The 18,420-nt window shown below is 56.1% G+C and overlaps 1 protein-coding gene and 1 pseudogene across 1 annotated transcript; one reads left to right on the top strand and one right to left on the bottom strand.

Moving 5' to 3' along the window:
- LOC120747613 (zinc finger protein 850-like) overlaps window positions 1-9,065 on the bottom strand; it is a 40,736-nt pseudogene extending 31,671 nt beyond the window's left edge.
- On the top strand, window positions 1,658-4,740 carry LOC131378783 (zinc finger protein 239-like). Its single transcript, XM_058424309.1, has 3 exons — window positions 1,658-1,674; window positions 3,031-3,109; window positions 3,295-4,740. The coding sequence occupies exons 2-3, from the start codon at window positions 3,058-3,060 to the stop codon at window positions 4,296-4,298; spliced, it is 1,056 nt and encodes a 351-aa protein (XP_058280292.1). The 5' UTR covers window positions 1,658-1,674; window positions 3,031-3,057; the 3' UTR covers window positions 4,299-4,740.
- Window positions 9,066-18,420: the final 9,355 nt, after the last annotated feature.

Here is an 18,420-nt window from a genome sequence, read left to right as displayed (position 1 = left end):
TTCTCACCCTTGGGCTCAGCCTTTGTGTCTCCTCCAGGCACTGGCAGAGCTCTTGGGGCCGGGGCAGGAGCGGGACAGCCCCAGCGTTCCCCTCTCTGTGACACCACGGTGGTGACAGCTCCAACGTTCCCTGCCTGGAGACGCTCCAAGGGAAGCGTCCAGAGCCACAGCCAGACAGCAAAACTGACCGGGCACTGAGCACCCCCGGCCTGGGCTGATGTGCATTGCTGTGCACACAGCTCGGGGAAGGTCCCCCTGGCCACCTCCACAGTGCCACAGGCAAGTGTCACATAGACTTACAGAGATCTGGCCAGAGCTGACAGGGAACGTTAATTAAAAAAAAAAAAAAAAAAAGAGCAAACAAAAAACCCCATACAAAACCAAAAATTCCTACCAGCCAAAAAAAGAACTGAAACCAAACAAAAAAAAGGAAAATCCCAACAAAACCCCACAAAGCCAAAAAACCCCCAAACCTCTCCCCAAAACCAACAAAACCAATCAAAACAAAAGAAGAGGAAAATAAACCAAACCAACCAAAAAATACAAACAAACCCCAAAAGAAAAACAAACAAGAAAAGGAGAATTTCCCCTGTTCCATCCTTCAGTTCTCACACCTGCATGCACACAAGACAAGGGGCTGCAAATAATTAGGATTCATTGGGCACATTTGCAAAAAAAGCAGGTTTAGGGCAGGCTTTCAGCAGAACTATTCTCAGCTGAGTGAAAAAAGCCCCTTTGGCAGCTGCAGGGCCATTGGAAATGCAGACCCTCAGCCCACAGGGGAGAAAAGGGCTCTGAATTCCCCTCCCCTGACATGTAAACCCTGTTCTTCAGGCTCCTCCAAACACAGGATCCTTCTGGAGGACTGTGGAAAGGAGAGAGTCGGCTCTGGCTTCTCCACGTTCTGTGCCCTAAAGCTGCCTGGGAGAAGAAATTTAGGCTCAGCTCTGGTGGCACAATCCCTCCTGGCCCCGAAGCACAGCACCAGGAAGGTTTTTGCGTGCCAAGGCTTTGCTGCAGCCAAGGAAAGCTCCTGGCTCAGGGTCACCTTTCCTGCTCAGCCAGACCCCCGAGTGCCCCAGCAGCAGCAGAGAATGGCAGCATTGCCACGGGCTGGCACAGGAGGGGGAGATTTCCCCCTCGAGAGAGGCTCATATTCCAGTTGTTGCATTCAGGCAGCTCCAGATGCCTCAGCTCTGGTTGCACAGCAGCTGGAAATGCAAGTGCAGGAGCTCTGTTCATGCCCAGCCACAGCAGGTGACAGCAAGGACAGGGTCCTGGCAGTGTGACATTTGCAGAGAGAGCCTTCAGCAAACACTGGGGGCTGGAATTCTCTGCGAAAATGCCCTGGGGGTCTCTGCACCAAGGCAAAAGGAACAAAGTTTCAGTTCTGTCCTCGCTAGGCAGCACCAAAATGGTTCCTTTTCTTGTCAGGTTCCATTGCCGGGTGTTTTCCGAGCCCCAGAGGAGAGCCCAGGGGGCCAAGGAACTGAGAGCGGGGACTGTGCAGGAGCCAGGCACAGCGAGAGAGCCCGGGCTGAAGGTCAGCCCCGGGGCGGGCAGGGACTGGGAGGGGGCAGAGCCCGGGGGGTCCCGCAGAGCCTCCCTGCTCCAAAGCCCCGCCTGCGCCAGCGGGGCAGCTGCCGGGAGCCGTGTGCCAGGGCCGGGCCGCAGGTGGGTGTTCCAAGTGCCTCCATGGGAGCAGCTTTTTGTACCGATCCAGGGGCATTCCCGCAGGGTTGGGGTCCCTGGGAAGGTGCATGAGGACAGGGTGGAAGTGGTTGGTTTGTGATTTTGGTTTTTGGAGGTTTTTTTGGTTGGTTGTTTTTTTTTCTTTTTGGTGGGGGGGGGGAGGTGACGGCTGGTAGGGATGTTAGTGTTTCTTGGGGAGGGTGGTGGGAATGTTTTTTCTGTGGGCTGCCCCCATGTGTTTGAAGCCCGGTGGGTGCGGGGAGCGCTGGCACAGCCCTGGCACGGGTGGGGCGGCCCCGGGCGGGCTGTGGGAGCCGGGAGCGGCCGCCCGGGCCCGGAGCCGCCGCCTTGGGCCGGGAGCCCCCCGGGCAGAGCTCTGTGCTCGGGGCCGAGGCCTGGGCGGCTCGGGGAGCGCTCGGCGGCCCGTGGGCCCCTGGCGCAGGCGGCTTCGTGTGGCCGGGCTCCGAGAGGAGCGGCCCGGGCCGGCCGTGGCCGTGCGGGGCCTGGCGGGGCTCGGGGGACCGGGCCGGGCCGGGCAAAGGCTGAGGGAGAGCGGGGGAAGCGTTGGCACAGAGGCCCCGGGCTCCCCGTGCCCCCCTGGCCACGCAGCCGGGCTCGGGGGCCGCCTCGCTCAGAGCCAGCCCCGGCTGCGGGGGTCCCCGGGGAGCCCTGGGGAGGGGGCGGCGGGGGCTGACGGAGCTCTGTGCCCGGGGCTGGGCGCGGCTGCCGAGGGAGCGCAGGATGCAGGGTCCCCCCGTGCTGGGGCTGGCTCTGCCCGCCTCAGGGGCTGCATTGTCAGCCCAGAGGCACCTGGGGATCGATCGCCCGGTACCAGCAGGGCTGGGAGGGAAACCCGGGAATGGGGGGGGAGCAGAAACGGGCAGTACAAGAGCTGGGGGTCCTCCAGAAGCCTGGACATGCTCAGAACATGGACAAGGGGGACCCATGGATACCCCAGGACACAGAAAGAGGGACACCAGACAGTGCTGACCCCTGGGACGCCTGTGATGCCAAACTGGTGATCCCAGAGAAGAGGAACCTCCTGGATTCCCAGGAGCCACAGCAGCCCAGAGAGGGGGAACACCAATACGAACTAGATTCGCAGCAACCCAGATGGGGGGGCCTCTAGGACCCCAGAGTGGAGGGACCAGAGAGGGAAGACTCATGGTTGGGTGTTTTTGCTGAATCTTGGTCATTAGTGTATGTTGATGGATTGAATCTTGGTGTTTTGGAGGTTTTCATGGGCACCAGATGCCCAGTGACTTCTAGAGATGGACTTGGGCAGGAGGGACCCCCTGACGCAATGTGCCCATACATTGTGTTTTTTCCCCGAACCAGGATCTCACATTCCAAAACCTTGGCGAGATGGAGGAGAAGGCTGTGAGGAAGAGGAAGATGCCACAGAACAGCCAGGGAGGTGAGGAGGAAGTCAGTGCCCCTTTCCCCCTCTCTCCTGCTCCATCTCCCAGCCCAGCATGGCCCCTGGCTGCAGGACAACCCCACTGCCGACACCGTCCTGCTGGGGATGCACTGGGGGATATCCTTCCCCTTCCCTGTGTCACGGAGGCAAGTCCCATCCTGTCCTTGTCCTTCCTCCCCCAGACAAGGAGCTGAGGATGGAGACCAGGGAGGACAAATCCCCACAGCAGAACCTCATGGAACAGGTTTTGAGCAGCTCCACGGTGCAGGAATCCAAAAGGGAGGAAAAGCTTCGGAGATCCTACAGGAGGAAGGACTCCAAACCCATCCCAGCGTGCTCTGAGGAGGAAAGACCCACCCTGTGCCAGGAAGGTGGACAGAGCTTCAGCCGGGGCTCTGAGCTGGTGGTCCCTGAACAGCCTCATGACGGGGAGAAGCCCCACAAGTGCTTGGAGAGTGTGAAGAGCTTCAGCTGGAACTCCCTCCTGACCAGACACCAGCAGATTCACACCAGGGAGAGGCCCTATGAGTGTTCCGAGTGCAGGAAGAGGTTTCAGACCAGCTCCAATCTCCTCCAGCACCAGCAGATTCACACAGAGGAGAGGCCCTTCCGCTGCCCTGACTGCAGGAAGGGCTTCAAGCGCAATTCCCACCTCATCAGGCACCGGCGCATCCACACTGGGGAGAGGCCCTACGAGTGTGGGGAATGTGGGATGAGCTTCAGCCAGAGCTCCGACCTGATCCGCCACCAGAGGATCCACACCAGGGAACGGCCCTACGAGTGTGAGCAGTGTGGGAAGAGCTTCAGCCACAGATCCAGCTTGATCTGCCACGAGAACATCCACGCTGAGGAAAGGCCATACAAGTGTGGGGAATGTGGGAAGGGCTTCAACCATAGGTCCCAGCTGATCATCCACCAAATGATCCACAGTGGGGAGAGGCCCTACGAGTGTCCCGAGTGTGGGAAGAGGTTTCAGACCAGCTCCACTCTCCTCGTGCACCAGCGGATTCACAGAGAGGAGAGGCCCTTCCGCTGCCCCAGCTGCAGGAAGGGCTTCAAGCACAACTCCCACCTCATCACCCACCATCGCATCCACACTGGGGAGAGGCCCTACGAGTGTCCCCAGTGTGGGAAGAGCTTCACCCACAGGTATAACTTGACCAGACACCAACAGAGCCACCAATAAGGGAAGCCCTGCGAGTGCCCCGATTGCAGGAAGTGCTTTGTGTGTCTCCAGCTTCATCCTTATTGACGACCCACTTTGTGCAGAGCCCTGGTGACCCACATTTCCCCTGACCCACGCTCAGAAGTCACCTGTCCCTTTCTCTGCCCCAGGCAATGATGTGAGGTGGGACTGAAGAACATGAGTGTCTGGCCACGGTCCCATCATTGCATTTGATCCCATCTCAGGTCATTGCCAGGGGCAGGAAAGGGATTCTCTCTCCCCCCACAAGGAGAAGGGTGTCCTTTCCAGGCTGGAGGAAATACATGGCTGGGAAGAGCCAGTCAGTGTTGTTATACAGTTTTCCCTGTATATAATTTGTTTTACCCCTTCTGTTATCAATATTGTTTCTGTTCCTAGGTGTTCCTTATCTTGTTGCTGTTCCCAGTAAATTGTTCTTATCCCAGCCCGGGATCTTTTCCTTTTGTACTTTCTGTGGGAGACCGGAGGGCATCAAGCAGTGACATGGTTTTTACAGGAGCACAAAATCGGGGAATCCCATTCCTAAACCCTGGCCCATGGAAACCGAGCATCCCAGCTGGTCCCAGCCCTGGCAGCAGCCTTGGGAGCGGGTCCCTGGCTGGGGGCTGTGGGAACCTCTTCACTCTGGTGCCCAGGGACAGGACTGGAGAGAAGGGCTGGAGCTGAGTCGGGGCAGGTTTAGGTTGGATGTCAGGAAAAGAGTTTTCCTCCAGAGGCTGCTGGGGCACTGAACAGGCTCCCAGGGAAGGGTCACAGCTCCAGGGCTGTGGGAACTCCAGCAGTGTTTGGACACCGCTGCCAGGCCCAGGCTGGGCTGACCCAAGGGAGCTCCCATTCCTTGTGATATCATGGTCAGCAATAAACCGAGGGAAAAGAAATGTGATGGGGGTGGCGGTGAGGGCTGTGGATGTCTTATATTGAGACATTTCTCATACCAAGCACAAAGTACATGTACTCCATCCTTTCCTGCCAGGAGGTGGCTGGACATTGTCTGCTGATGGGAAGTAGAGAATTGATCTCAGTTGTTATTTCTGTCCTTACACATGTGGCCTTTGCTTTTTGAGGCCCTTGCTGAGGAGGATGGTCACAGCACGGACATGCAGCAGGACAGTGACCAAACTGCCCGAGCACTCCGGCCTTGCACCCACAGAAGGGCTGGGAAGGGGAGTGTGGAGCTGGGAAGAGCAGATGTGGAAAGAGCCAGGGCCATTGTCCCTGTCTGTGCTGGCTCTGCTGCAAGCCTCTTTCCTTCACATCTGCAAAAGATCATTATTTTATTCAGATGCGTAGAGGAACAAAGCTTCTGAAAGTCATTGAGATACTGAATAATGGCAGATACTCATGTAGAAACGCTGTGAGTAGTGATATTCGTTTGTGGAAAACATAACAGTAGGAATGTATTAAAAAATGCAAAAATGGAAAAAAAGGACACAAAGACTGAGATTGAAATAAGTTATATTCAGAAGGTTCTGCAGAAGAAAAGAGGCAGGTTTTTGCTTCTGAAATCCAGCCAGCAGTTTCCTCATGGACTCCACGAGTTCCTTATTCCTCAGGCTGGAGATGAGGGGGTTCAGGGCTGGAGGCACCAGTGAGTACAGAACTGACAGGGCCAGATCCAGGGATGGGGAGGAGATGGAGGGGGGCTTCAGGTGAGCAAATAAACCACTGCTGACAAACAAGGACACCACAGCCAGGCGAGGGAGGCACGTGGAAAAGGCTTTGTGTCCCAGGAGGCCCCACTTTGCCCAAGGAGAGCCTTGCATCCATGAGATTCCCTGTTGTCACAATGCTCTGCTGGGTTCCATGGGGCTGTGCTGTGTCACAGTGGACACTGAGCTCCACGTGCCCTGGCACTATCCAAGTGGCACCTGGCTTCCCTGAGGCCCTGCTGTGTTTGCAGTGGACACTTGGTTCCCCAAGATGTCCTTGTGTCACAGAGCTCTCCTGGTGCCATGAGGCCCGGCTGTGTTGATGCCTTCAGGAACCCAGAAATAAAGTAACAGCCTTGGAGATAATATTATAGAGGAGGTAATAGAAAGGCTGATCTTTATTGGAAGCATCCAAGGGGCAGATATGGAAAATGTCCACAAAACGCCCAGCCCCCCAAAGGGTGAATACAGTTCTATAAATTTAGCAGATTAGCATATTTGACAAAAATCACCAATTAGGAGCACAGGTGGTGAGGCATGACAAAATTCCTTGCAAGAGTCACTCTGTCCATGACTGGACACTTCAGGCACAGCAAGGAAGGAAAGCAACAACACAACCAAACAAAATCCAGGCAATCAAACCAGAAATGAACCGAGGACTGTCCCTGTGTGTGTGACAAGAGGACAGTGAGGGCAAGGATAAAAGGAACACGGCCTAAAAGTGTCACAGAGCTCCAACTTAACAGGACTTGACTTATACCCGAACCTTAACTTACACCTTCAACTTCACAATTTAGCAAAAGAACAGCACTTGACAGTATTTATCTGAACTTATAAACTATGACTTAACCATTTACAGAGGAATAGTATTTAACTTAGCTTATAACTTCTATTAAACCTGGAATTATGGTAAGGCACTTCACAAAGCACTGACTCAGAAAACTCTAAACCCTACAACTTCAATTATCCGTATTTTGAGAAGTGGAAGTCAGGAGAAGGGAGAGAGAGAGTTCCATAGTCACCCTTGGATCCAGCACCATCTCAGCTGCTGTGAGCTCCGGGGCCGTGGGACGTGTCAGTGTCACAGCCGTGTCACAGCCTCAACTGCTCTGGTCCCTCTCACAGGTGGGGTTTTCAGGGTGCCAGGGGCTTGGCAGCCACTTTGGGGCTGGACCAGAGGCTGCAGTGGCTGGGGCTGGGGCAATGGCCATCCCAAAACCACCTCAGAAACCTGGGATGCACCAAAATCCCTTCAAGAACATGGAATATCCAAAAACTCACTCAAGAACAGGTTCCCCCTCCCTTCATCATCCCAAACCTTTGGCTGTCTCATTCCAGACTTCACCACACCTTCCCAATCCCCACCCAAACCCATCTCACACCTCCTGGACATCAAGACCCTCTTCCCAAGCTATATTTCTCCCATCCCACACCTCCCAATCCCCATCCCACCCATCCTGCCCCACCCAATGCTCACCTCACCCCTCCTGATCTGCATCTTACTTTGCCCAACCCTTTTCCAACCCCACTCCACACTGAAGGGCTGAGGAATTAAATAATCTTGGGGTAGGATTAAGTAGTTTTCAGTGGCAATGAGTGTTTCTGAGGTGACAGATCAAACCATCTTGTCTCGTTGAGCGATAAGAAATGGAGAAAACCACACCAAATACCCCCAAATCCTCCCAAGTAACACTGAGAATCCCAGATGCTTTAGAAACACAAGTAAAAAGTGAGCATTGAGATGCTTTTGATGTATTTGTTGATTTTCAGCCCAATTTTGCTGGTTTTAACAGGAGGAAGATGAATCAAATGAATATTAGGGACCACCAAACTAAAGGATCACCAGCCCAGTGTCTTCCCAATGTGGGTCCCCTGATGGGGGATGGAGTTGGAGTGCTGCAGGAAGCTCTTCCCACAGTTGGGGCACTCACAGGACTTCCCTTACTGGTGTCTCTGTTGGTGTTTGGTCAAGTGAGAGCTGTCTGAGAAACTCTTCCCACACTGGGGACACTCGTAGGGCCTCTCCCCAGTGTGGATGCGCTGGTGGGTGATGAGGTGGGAGTTTTGCTTGAAGCCCTTCCTGCAGTCGGGGCAGCGGAAGGGCCTCTCCTCTCTGTGAATCCGCTGGTGCACGAGGAGATTGGAGCTGGTCTGAAATCTCTTCCCACACTCGGGACACTCATAGGGCCTCTCCCCAGTGTGGATCATTTCATGGATGATCAGCTGGGACCTATGGTTGAAGCCCTTCCCACATTCCCCACACTTGTATGGCCTTTCCTCAGCATGGATCTTCTGGTGGCGGATCACGTGGGAGCGCTGGCTGAAGCTCTTCCCACATTGCTCACACTCGTAGGGCCGTTCCTTGGTGTGGATCCTCTGGTGACAGATCAGGCTGAAGCTGTGGCTGAAGCTCATCCCACATTCCCCACACTCGTAGGGCCTCTCCCCAGTGTGGATGCGCTGGTGCTTGATGAGGGTGGAGTTGTGCTTGAAGCCCTTCCCGCAGTCGGGGCAGTGGAAGGGCCTCTCCTCTCTGTGAATCCACCGGTGCTGGTGGAGATTGGAGCTGGTCTGAAACCTCTTCCCACACCTGGGACACTCGTAGGGCCTCTCCCCAGAGTGGATCATTGGTGCTGGACAGTGGTGTTTCACTGGCTGAAGCTCTGTCCACCTTCCTGGCAGAGGGTGGGTTTTTCCCCCTCAGTGCACCCTGGCATGGGTTTGGAGTCCTTCCTCCTGTAGGATCTCTGGCACTGTTTCTCCCTTTTGGATTCCTGCACCGTGGAGCCACTCAAAACGGCCTCTTCCACGAGGTTCTGCTGCAGGGATTTGTCCTCCTTGGTCTCCATCCTCAGCTCCTTGTCAGGGGGAGGAAGGACAAGGACAGGATGGGATTTGCCTCCATGTCACACGGAAGGGGAAGGAGATCCCCCAGTGCATCCCTGGCAGGACGGTGTCAGCAGCGGGGTTGTCCTGCAGCCAGGGGCCATGCTGGGCTGGGAGATAGAGCAGGAGAGAGGGGGAAAGGGGCACTGACTTCCTCCTCACCTGCCTGGCTTTTCCTGGGCATCTTTGTCTTCCTCACAGCCTCCTCCTCCATCTCGCTAAGGTTTGGGAATGGGAAATCCTGATTTGGGGAAAAACAAGGGATGAGCACATTGAGTTTGAAGGTCCCCTGCCCAAGCCCATCTCTAGAAGTCACTGAGCATCTGGGGTCCATGAAAACCTTCCAACAAAAAGATTCAGCCCTGAAAATGCCTCCCAGGAATTCTCTGTCTCTGGTCTTCCCCCTTTGGTCTTCAGGGATTCCCCCCTGTCCCAGCTGCTGGGGGTCACACTCGTACTGGGGGTCCTGCATCTATTTGGTCACCGCCCTCCCCAGGCTGCTGGGAGTCCCAGGAATACAAAGTTTCCCCCTTTTCCACCTCCCCACTCAGGGATGCTGGGGGTTTGGGGGTCCCTTGGGTCCCTTCTCCCCTCATTCTCTGCTTCGGGGTGCAGGGGCTCCAAGGAGTCCCCCCCTGCCCCTCTCCAGGCTGGTGAGGGTCCCGCCAATCGCGGCGCTCCCCCCTCTCTGGGCTCCCCACTTTGGGCTCCTGGGGGACACAGGGCTCTGCTCCTCCAGCCTTGCTGGGGACCCTGGCTGGGGACTTCCAGCCCTTGGGGCTCCTCTCGGCAGATTTGGGCTGGGGGAACGCAGACAGGGGTGGGGGATCCCAGGAGTGGCATCACTGGGAGTGACTGGGCTGTACTGAGCTAACTGGAGCCTTAGTGGGGCAACTGGAACTGACTGGGAATGGCTGTGAGCATGCTGAGGGCAACTGGGATATTCTGGGGAGTGTCTGTGCCCATAACGGGGGGACTGGAACCACACTGGGAACAGCTGGGACCATGCTGGGGAGAACTGGGACCCCACACTGGGGGCAACTGGGAGTGAGTGGGAGTGACTGGGTCTACACTGAGGGCAACTGGGCAGGACTGGGAGGGACTGGGATCATCTGTGGAGTGACTGGGACTATACTAGGGGCAACTGGGTATAACTGGGACCATGATGGGGGCAACTGGGATCCTACTGGGATTACCGTGGGAGAGGCTGGGTCCTGCTCAGGGACACTGGGATCATACATGATCATACTTGGAGCAACTGGGACTGCACTGAGGGTGACTGGGAGTGGCTGTGAGCAACTGGGATCGGACTGGAATCAACTCAGTGCAACTGGGAGTGACTGGGAACATGCTGGAAGGAACTGGGATACACTGGGAGAGATTGAAACCACAGTGGGGGTAAATGGGAACAACTGGAACCACACTGGATGATGATGGGAGCAGCTGTGCCCATGCTGGGGTCATACTGGGATCCTATTGGAACCAGACTGGGAGTGACTGGAAAGGTGCTGGCTGTGACTGGAACCATGCTGGAGGTGACTGGGAGCAACTGGGCCCATACTGGAAATGACAGGGAGTCACTCTGGGCATGACTGGAATAATACTGGGATTATCTGTAAGTGTTTGGGTCATACTGGGGGTGACTGGAATGAAACTGGAGGTGACTGGGTCCTACTGGGATCATCCTTGGAGCCACTGGGATTACAGCAGGCATAAATGGATGCTGACTGGGGGTCACTGGGAGCTACTGGGCCCATGTTGGGAGGAAAACATGGACACATTGGGAGCTACTGGGATCAACTGGAAGGTGCTGGAACCATGCTGAGAGAACTGAGACCACAACTGGGGCAACTGGGATCACACTGGGAGCAAGTGGGACCACACTTTGGGAAACTGCCAGAAACTAGGATCATGCTGGAGGCAACTGGGAGTAACTGGGAAAGACAGGGATTGTTCTGAGGTAACCAGAACATTACTGGAGTAACTGGGATTTACTGGGAGTGTCTGTAACCATACTGGGGGGACTGGAACCACACTGGGAACAGCTGGCACCATGATGGGGACAACTGGGAGCGAGTGGGACCATGCTGAGAGGGACTGGGACTATTCTAGGCACACCTGGGATCATACTGGGAGGAACTGGGGACAACTGGAACTATTCTGGCAGCAAACGGGATCATACTGGGATCACAGTGGGAGCAACTGGGACCATGCTGAGTTAGACTGGGATCACACTGAGGGTGACTGACACATACTGGGCTTAACTGGGAGTGGCTGTGAGCAATTGGAATCATGCTGAAAGCAACTGGGAGGAACTGGGAGAGGTTAGGAGCATGCTGGGAGTGACTGGGATATACTGGGAGAGATAGGGAGTCATGGGGATCATACTGGAGGCTACTGAGGTCATACTGGTATTGAAGGGGAGCAACTGGGTTTACACTGGGGGCCACTGGCATCATACTGGGACTGACTGGAATTAGACTGTTAGTAACTGGGATCATACTGGGAGTGGCTACAATCATACTGGGATTATAGTGGGTGTGACTGGACCATGACTGGGGGTTACTGGGAGCCCATGCTGGGAGCCAACTGCACACGCACTGGGAGAAACTGGGAGCAACTGAGAATGACAGGATGCATGCTGGTGACAACTGGGATGTACTGGCAGTGACTGGGATAAAACTGGGGGCAACTGAACCATGCTGAGGTAACTGGGAGTGTCTGGCAATGAGTATGAGAATGTTCAGGGCAACTGGGATATACTGGGAGTGCCTGAGGCTAAGCAGGTGGTGACTGGGACCACACTGGGAGCCACTGGGAATGAGCTGGATGGAACTGGGACCACGCTGGGGACAACTGGAGACAGTTGTGAGTGATTGAGGCTCTGCTGGGACAGACTGGCATCATACTGGGAATTACTACGGCTATGCTAGGGGCAACTGGGAGAACTGTGAACATACTGAATAAAAGTGGGTGAAACTGGGACTGTGCTGGGGTAAATTGCATCATAATGGGGAATGACTGGCAGTGACTGGGCTCACACTGGGAGCAGCCACTTCCAGCACCGGGACCCCCGAACCCCTTTCCCGGCCATCCCGCCCCTCCAGCCCCAGCACCCCCGCCAGGGTCCTGCCAATCCCAGGGGTCCCCCCCTCTCGGGGTCCCCGCTTTGGGGCTCTGGGGCTCTCCTCTCCTCGCGGTCCCGCTCAGGGAAGCCGCAGCTCTCCCGGGGCTCCCCAAACCCGGTGTCCCCCCGCCTGTCCCGCCGCTCCCGCGCTCCCCACGTGGCCCCGGCAGAGCTCGGAGCGCCCGGCCCGGGAAGCCCAACCCCCACCGCGGGGGGACCCGCATCCCCCCGCCCCCAACGGGGCTCTGCCGCCACCGCCACCGGGACCCCCAAAAACACCTCCCGGGGAGCCCCCGATGTTCCCCCGAGGGCCATCTGCGGCTCGGCTTTGGAGCCCTGCAAGCTCCAAACATCCCCCCAAAAAACCCCAAACCCAGGGAGCCCCGGGATATTTGGGGCGAGCTCCCCCTCCCCGGGCACCTGCGGGATGGGGGACGATGGTCCCGGGGCTTCTGCGGCTTCAGGGAGCGCTGGAGCCACCCGCTCCCTCCTCTCCTCTTCTTCCTGCTGCTTCCTGCTGCCGCTGCGCCTCTTCCTCCCTCCCTCCTCCTCCTCCCCCGTTCCCTGAACCCCTGGCAGCCCGCGGGAGCAGCGGGGATGGAGCCGGGACAGGTTGGAATGAGAGAGGGGTGAGGGGGGATGCCAGCAGTGGGAGCGACTGGGCTGTACTGGGATCATACTGGGATCATACTGGGAGTGCGTGGGAGCAGTGCCATGGCTGCAGCCATCCAGGGGGGATCAAGGTGGGATCCCACCACTACAGGGGTGTTTTTCCTCCCCATTTTAGGGTATTTGTGGCGCCGCAGCCCCACAAGCCCCTTTTAAGGGTTGACAATGACGGCTTTAGTGACATTTTTAGGGAGGCCCCCATTCCCAGCCCCTGTGGGGGATGTTTTGCCCCCAGGATTTTTGGGATTCTCTCTACCATCGCCACTTTAAGAGCCTCCCCCGCTATTGGGGGTTCCCACTGGAACTCTCCTTAAAAGGGCAACACCACTCCCGTTGATTCCGGCAGAGGAGCCCCGGGGGGTGGATTGGGGGTCCCGGGAGGGTTTGGGGGTCCCGGGAGGGTTTGGGGATCCCAGGAGGGGTTGAGGATCCCAGGAGGGTTTGGGGGTTCCAGGTGATGCCGATGATGGAGATGGGGACCCCGTGCTGGGTACAAACTTTAGCGAGGGGTTCTTGGGGGGCCATTGTAAGTTCTGGGTGGTTTTGGGGTCACGGTGGATTTTTGGGTGTTCCCGAGGGGGGTTTTCAGGGGTCCCAAAGGGGGGGATTAGGCGATCCCAGAGGAACCCAAGGCTGTTTTAGGGAACCTGCCGGTGACAGAGATGGGGACCCCGTGCCAGGTATAAACCTTCTCAGGGGGGTCTGGGGGGTATTGGGAGGTCCTGTGGGAATTGTGATGTCCTGAGGGGCTTTGGGGGGTGCTCTGTGTGGGGTTTTGTAGTCTTGGGGAGTTTTTGGAGGGTTCCAGGGATGTTTATTGGGATCCTGGGGAGGTTGGGGTGTCCTGGGGGAGTTTGGGGGTTCCCGGGAGGTTTTGGGGGTACCTGGGTAATGCCGGTGACAGAGCTGGGACCCCGTGCCGGGTCTGAACCTTCTCACTGCACTCAGGCAGCGTCAGCGTGTTCAGGGAGATCCTGGGGGGCCGGGGGGTCACCCCAAATCCCAGGGGTCCCCAAATGCCAAGGGAGCCCCTGAACTCCCCTCAGCACTGGATCTGCTGCAGGCAGGGGGGCACCAGCACTCGGCCCCACCCCACCATCACAGGGTACACAAACGGGGCAGGGGCAGATGTGTGACATTAAGAGCCACTGGATTATTTTGTGTTCTAGCAAGCATCTGCATGAACTCTAGAGAGACTCTTCTGATAAAGTAATGAGTGATTATGTCTAAATAGTGAAACTGAGTGAAAATCACAAGTTGTGTCTTTCTATGTTGTTTAATAAGAAAGTTATAAATTTGTAAGGGGAGAAAAGAGTGTTCTAAAGTGTCATTCTGTTATAGTTTAAGTTTCCTTTTTTCTCAACTTTTTTTGTCCATTCTTTTAGTGTGTTAATAAAACTATTTTTGTTCATTTTTAAGCATAAGCCTATTTTGTTTTTTTTCTCCTAATCTCTCCCTCCCACAGAAAAAGAATAAATACTAAACCCTCAACATTAATTGGTGTTTTTACCCGGTTTCAGTAAATGAAGACCCTTACAGCTGCCCAGGCCCCTGCGCTCCATGGGCTCTGCAGAGCTGCACACCAGGGAGGCAGCTTGGGGTACCTCAGCCCTGGGCACCAGTGACCTTCTTGGTCTGGACGCTGCCTCTGGGCAAATGAAGGCTGCTGGCCTTCTGCTCCTGGCCCTGGCCCAGCCGTGCAGGGCTAATCCTGGTCCTGCTCTGAAATGTGCTCAAGAGGGATTTGTTTGTTTCCAGCTTTCCAGGGCATTGATTTGCACCACAAAATACTGAAGGACTGCGGCCTGAACAACGGGCCCTGACTGTGGCCTGAACAACGGGCCCTGAGCTAAATTTGCCCTCTAGGTGACCCTTCCAACCAAGTGTTCGATCTATCTGCTCCTTAACCAAGTATTACTATCAACAGGATCTGTGCATTCATTCTGTGGTGAAACACATCTTTACCTTTCAGCATGAAGAAACCAGACAAGGCTGCATCTGGCCTTGGTTCCTCCTGGAGCCCTGGACAGGCTCGGGGAGAAAACCAAGAGGAGAATGCAATCAGATCTCCCGCTCCAGAAGTTCTGTCAGATTGCTCGTTCAGCACTGGCAGAGCTGGGCTGTTCTCACAGCACAGTCAGAAGCTTCATGGCCGGCAAAGGTGGAGGCAGTGGAGGATTTCCCAGCTCCTGGCAGTGGCTCTCCAGGGCTTTGCTGGGACAGCTTTCCCCAGCTGATGAGGGCATCTGGATGAAGGAGAAAGTAGAAGGGTGTCTGGTGATGTATCTTTCTTAATCACTAGAGGCAACCTTTTGTATCAACGTTGAGGTGCATTGCTTAGCTTATCCTTTGGATTTTTCTTTACACTTCTGCACGATAGCAAATTACACTATTGCTTCAGCTGGTGTCTGTGCCTCTGACACTCCCTGTTGCAGACAGGTAAAAAATGTTACAAAAGAAAGGTCTTCTAAAATATGGATTAGGCCCTGCTACTTTAGCTAAGCAGCTAGCAATAGCTTGCAAGTTCCCAGCTGAAATCTGTTTTGAGAAGGAGAAGTTTGTTAACACAACAACCTATTCTCAGGGAGAAAAACAAGTGCACCTGCATAAATATTAGCTCTGTTCCATGAGAACCCACAAAGGAAAAATGGAAACAACCTGAATCCTACCACGTACACACAAATGACAATCTGACCAATAAATGAAATAGTAAGAAAACTACCAGCCAAGGGGTGTTGCGCACAAGGTCTGTGAAAACTCTATAAGTGATGTGAATAAAGAATTGGCTTTTCCTGCATGAAGAATATGGAGTCTCAGCTGATTTATTACAACATCTCCCCACCACCAAAACAAACACACAGCCAGTTTGGCACCAGACGTGCCTCTCTGCCAGCCCATTTCTTGGAAAACACCCCTGATTGCCATCTCTGCCAATGCAATTCCTACTTTCCACCTACCTTTTCTGCAGCCAGGTGAGAAAAGTAGTCCCTCCCAGCTCCGGACACCTCCAGACACCAACTGCTTTCAGCAGTCACAAGCCTGAAATATCAACTTCCTTCCTTAACCAGCCCACGAGGAGCTCACACAGGGAGGCCTTTTTGTCCAAGGATACCCACAGAAGAGCTCGAGGATGGAGCAGTTTGAAACGCAACTCCTCCAGAGTTTAAACCTCCCTTTATCAAATGAGCACGCACCAACCTGCCCCAGAGGGAAAGCAGGCAGGCAAGAGAAGCTCCTCTCCCACAACAGCAAGCTCTGTGCTGTGCTTCCTTCTGTTCCAGCTGGAGAGCGGAGGCCATGGGCTACTCCTCAGTTTGGGAAGGAACCCAGAGAAATGGCCTGATCTGGGAGAAAAGCAGAGGGAAGTTCCCCAAGAGGTAGGAAAAGGTTTTCTGGAAGCAAGAGATCATGACAATATTTCTGCAGGGGAAAAAAAAAGAAGGCATTTCAAAAAGTTTCCAGGCAGAAATTTCTGCCCCAACATGACAACCCCAAAGTCTCTGTGGTGTGTCAGGAGACATCATTTGTGTCCGTCCCCCAAAGCACAATCAGCTCCCCAAGAAGACTTCAAGACTAAAGGACAAACCTTCCCCCTCCACCTCTCCACACCAGCTCGAGGGAGTCTCTGTCCATGGCAAGATCTCCTTTGTCAGTCTGCAGGCCTTTAATCCCTTGCATAAAGGAGCATGCATCCATGGGGCAGCACAAGCATTTTGATGACAATGCTGACAAAATTGCTGCCCTTTCGTGGTGCTGTAGGTGACTCCAAATCACAAAAAATGTGCCAGGTGTGCCAAAGATAGGCAGAGATGGTGAGAAAAAAAAGCTGGTGTGCTGAGAAGGTGGCCAAAAGAATGCTTTGTAATCTCCCCTTTTCATCCTTTCCCCAGCCAAGACAAAGAAATGTCCTTTTCCCCCATCACCGATGGTGACCCAGGCAAAAAATGCAGCGTGGGGACAGAGTCCGGCACTGCTCCCAGAGCCTGCCCTGGCCAGGGCCGTGCAGTGCCAGGCCAGCCCTGGGAGCCGCCGCGCCCGCGCTGTGCCGCAGCCCCGGCTCCGAGCGCTCGTCCCCGCCGAGCCGGGCACGAGCGGGGCCGAGCGCCCCCGTCAGGCCGCGCGCCGCCGGCGCAGCCGCGGCCGTTGCGCTCCGGGCGTTGTGGCCAAGGCAGCGATGGACGCCATGGCGCAGCTGCCGCTGCCTGCCGGGCTCGGCGCCGGCACTTTCCCCTCCAAGCTCTGGAGTCTGGTGAATGACCCCCGCGTCCTCTCCGTGCGCTGGGACAGCGAGGCCCAGGGACTGCTCGTAGACCGCTCCCTGTTCGAGCGGGAGCTGCTCAGGCCGGGCGGTGCCCAGGGACCGGCCCCGAACGCCTTCAGGGCCACGCAGTTCCGCAGCTTCGTGTGCCAGCTCTACTGCTACGGCTTCCGCAAGGTGCCGGGCCGGGCTGGCGCGGCTGCGCCGGGCGATGACGGGGCCTGGGTGCACTACACCAACCCCTGGTTTCGCCGTGACCACCCCGGCCTCCTGCTCCGCATCAGGCGCCGGAGCGCGGCCAACACGCAGCGGCGGGCGGCGGGGCCGGAGGGGCGCAGGCGCCCGCCCTGCGGCTCCCAGCAGCTCCCCGGGCCGCGGCCGCTGCCGGACGAGCGGCACGGGCACGCTCGCTTCCAGCCGCTGCCCAGGGAGCGGCCGCCGCTCGCCCGGCGCCCGCCCTGCGGCTTCCACCTGCTGCACCGGGAGCGGCCGGGGCCGGCCCGGCAGGAGGGGCCGAGCCGCTTCCAAGAGCTCTACGGGGAGCGGCCGCTGTCCGCCGAGCGGGAGCTGCTCCGGGTCCCGCCCTGCCACTTCCAGGGCTTCCACGGAGAGCAGCTGCTGCCGCCCCGATGGGAGGGGCCCCACAGCCGCATGCAGGAGCTCTACGGGGAGCAGCCGCCTCCGCTCGACCGGGAGCTGCTCTGGATGCAGCCCTGCAGCTTCCAGCAGCTCCACAGGGAGCAGCAGCCCCCAGCCTCCAACCCACCAGGTAGGAGAAGAGTTCTAGCCTTGCTTTTCCAAAAGGTCATGAAAAGCGACCGTTTGAAGTGTTTGCAAACAATGCTCTGTCGTTCTGAGACAGAAATTGTCAAGCCTACTAGGAAGGGGCACCTAGAAAGTCAAAAGATTCTCTGCCTGGTTTTCCTGTGTGCTTCCTGTGATCTTTGATCCAAGGCAGCAATAGAGCTCTGTGTCCCAAAGCCACATTCTGGAGCCTGACTCACGTGTTTGGGTTCTTGCAGCCGCAGCAGGCACTTCAGCCCCACATGCTCCAGCTGGCAGTGCTGGCTGTGCAGCATCAACGGCCTCCAGCTCAGCGCAGAATGCACCTGCGCAAGAGGAATCACCAGTGAGAGGAATAAAAGAACTCCGACGTGTTAATCTCACGAGTTATTGAATATCTAAGTTGTTAATTAACAGAATTTATTACATCCTCCGTTATATAAATTAAGGTCAATTGTTATCTGTATGAGTTATCCAGTTTATCTGTACCCCAGTTTTCTATACCCCAGTTCTGTGTTGCCCCAATTGTTTCCTTACCGCATAGGCCTAAGCCACCGCTGCCCTGCCACTAAACACCTCATCGACACCGCCCCCTTCTACCAGCGTCTCCCAGCCTGCTCGTCAACTCATAGACCTCGCCCACCCCTCGCCTGCTCTGAGTCTGGCACCGCCCCTATGCAGATAAGGCCGACCGGAAGTAGACTGCACACCAAAACAACCCAAAGACGACGA

The sequence above is a fragment of the Hirundo rustica genome, unplaced genomic scaffold (assembly GCF_015227805.2).
Source record: "Hirundo rustica isolate bHirRus1 unplaced genomic scaffold, bHirRus1.pri.v3 scaffold_106_arrow_ctg1, whole genome shotgun sequence".
NCBI lineage: Eukaryota > Metazoa > Chordata > Aves > Passeriformes > Hirundinidae > Hirundo > Hirundo rustica.
This window is presented reverse-complemented; position numbering and strand designations above follow the sequence as displayed.

Coding starts and splice junctions, on each gene's coding strand:
- LOC131378783 (XM_058424309.1), top strand. CDS start 3,058: ATGGAGGAGAAGGCTGTGAGGAAGAGGAAGATGCCACAGAACAGCCAG. Junction 3,110..3,294: donor GCCACAGAACAGCCAGGGAG/GTGAGGAGGAAG, acceptor TTCCTCCCCCAG/ACAAGGAGCTGAGGATGGAG.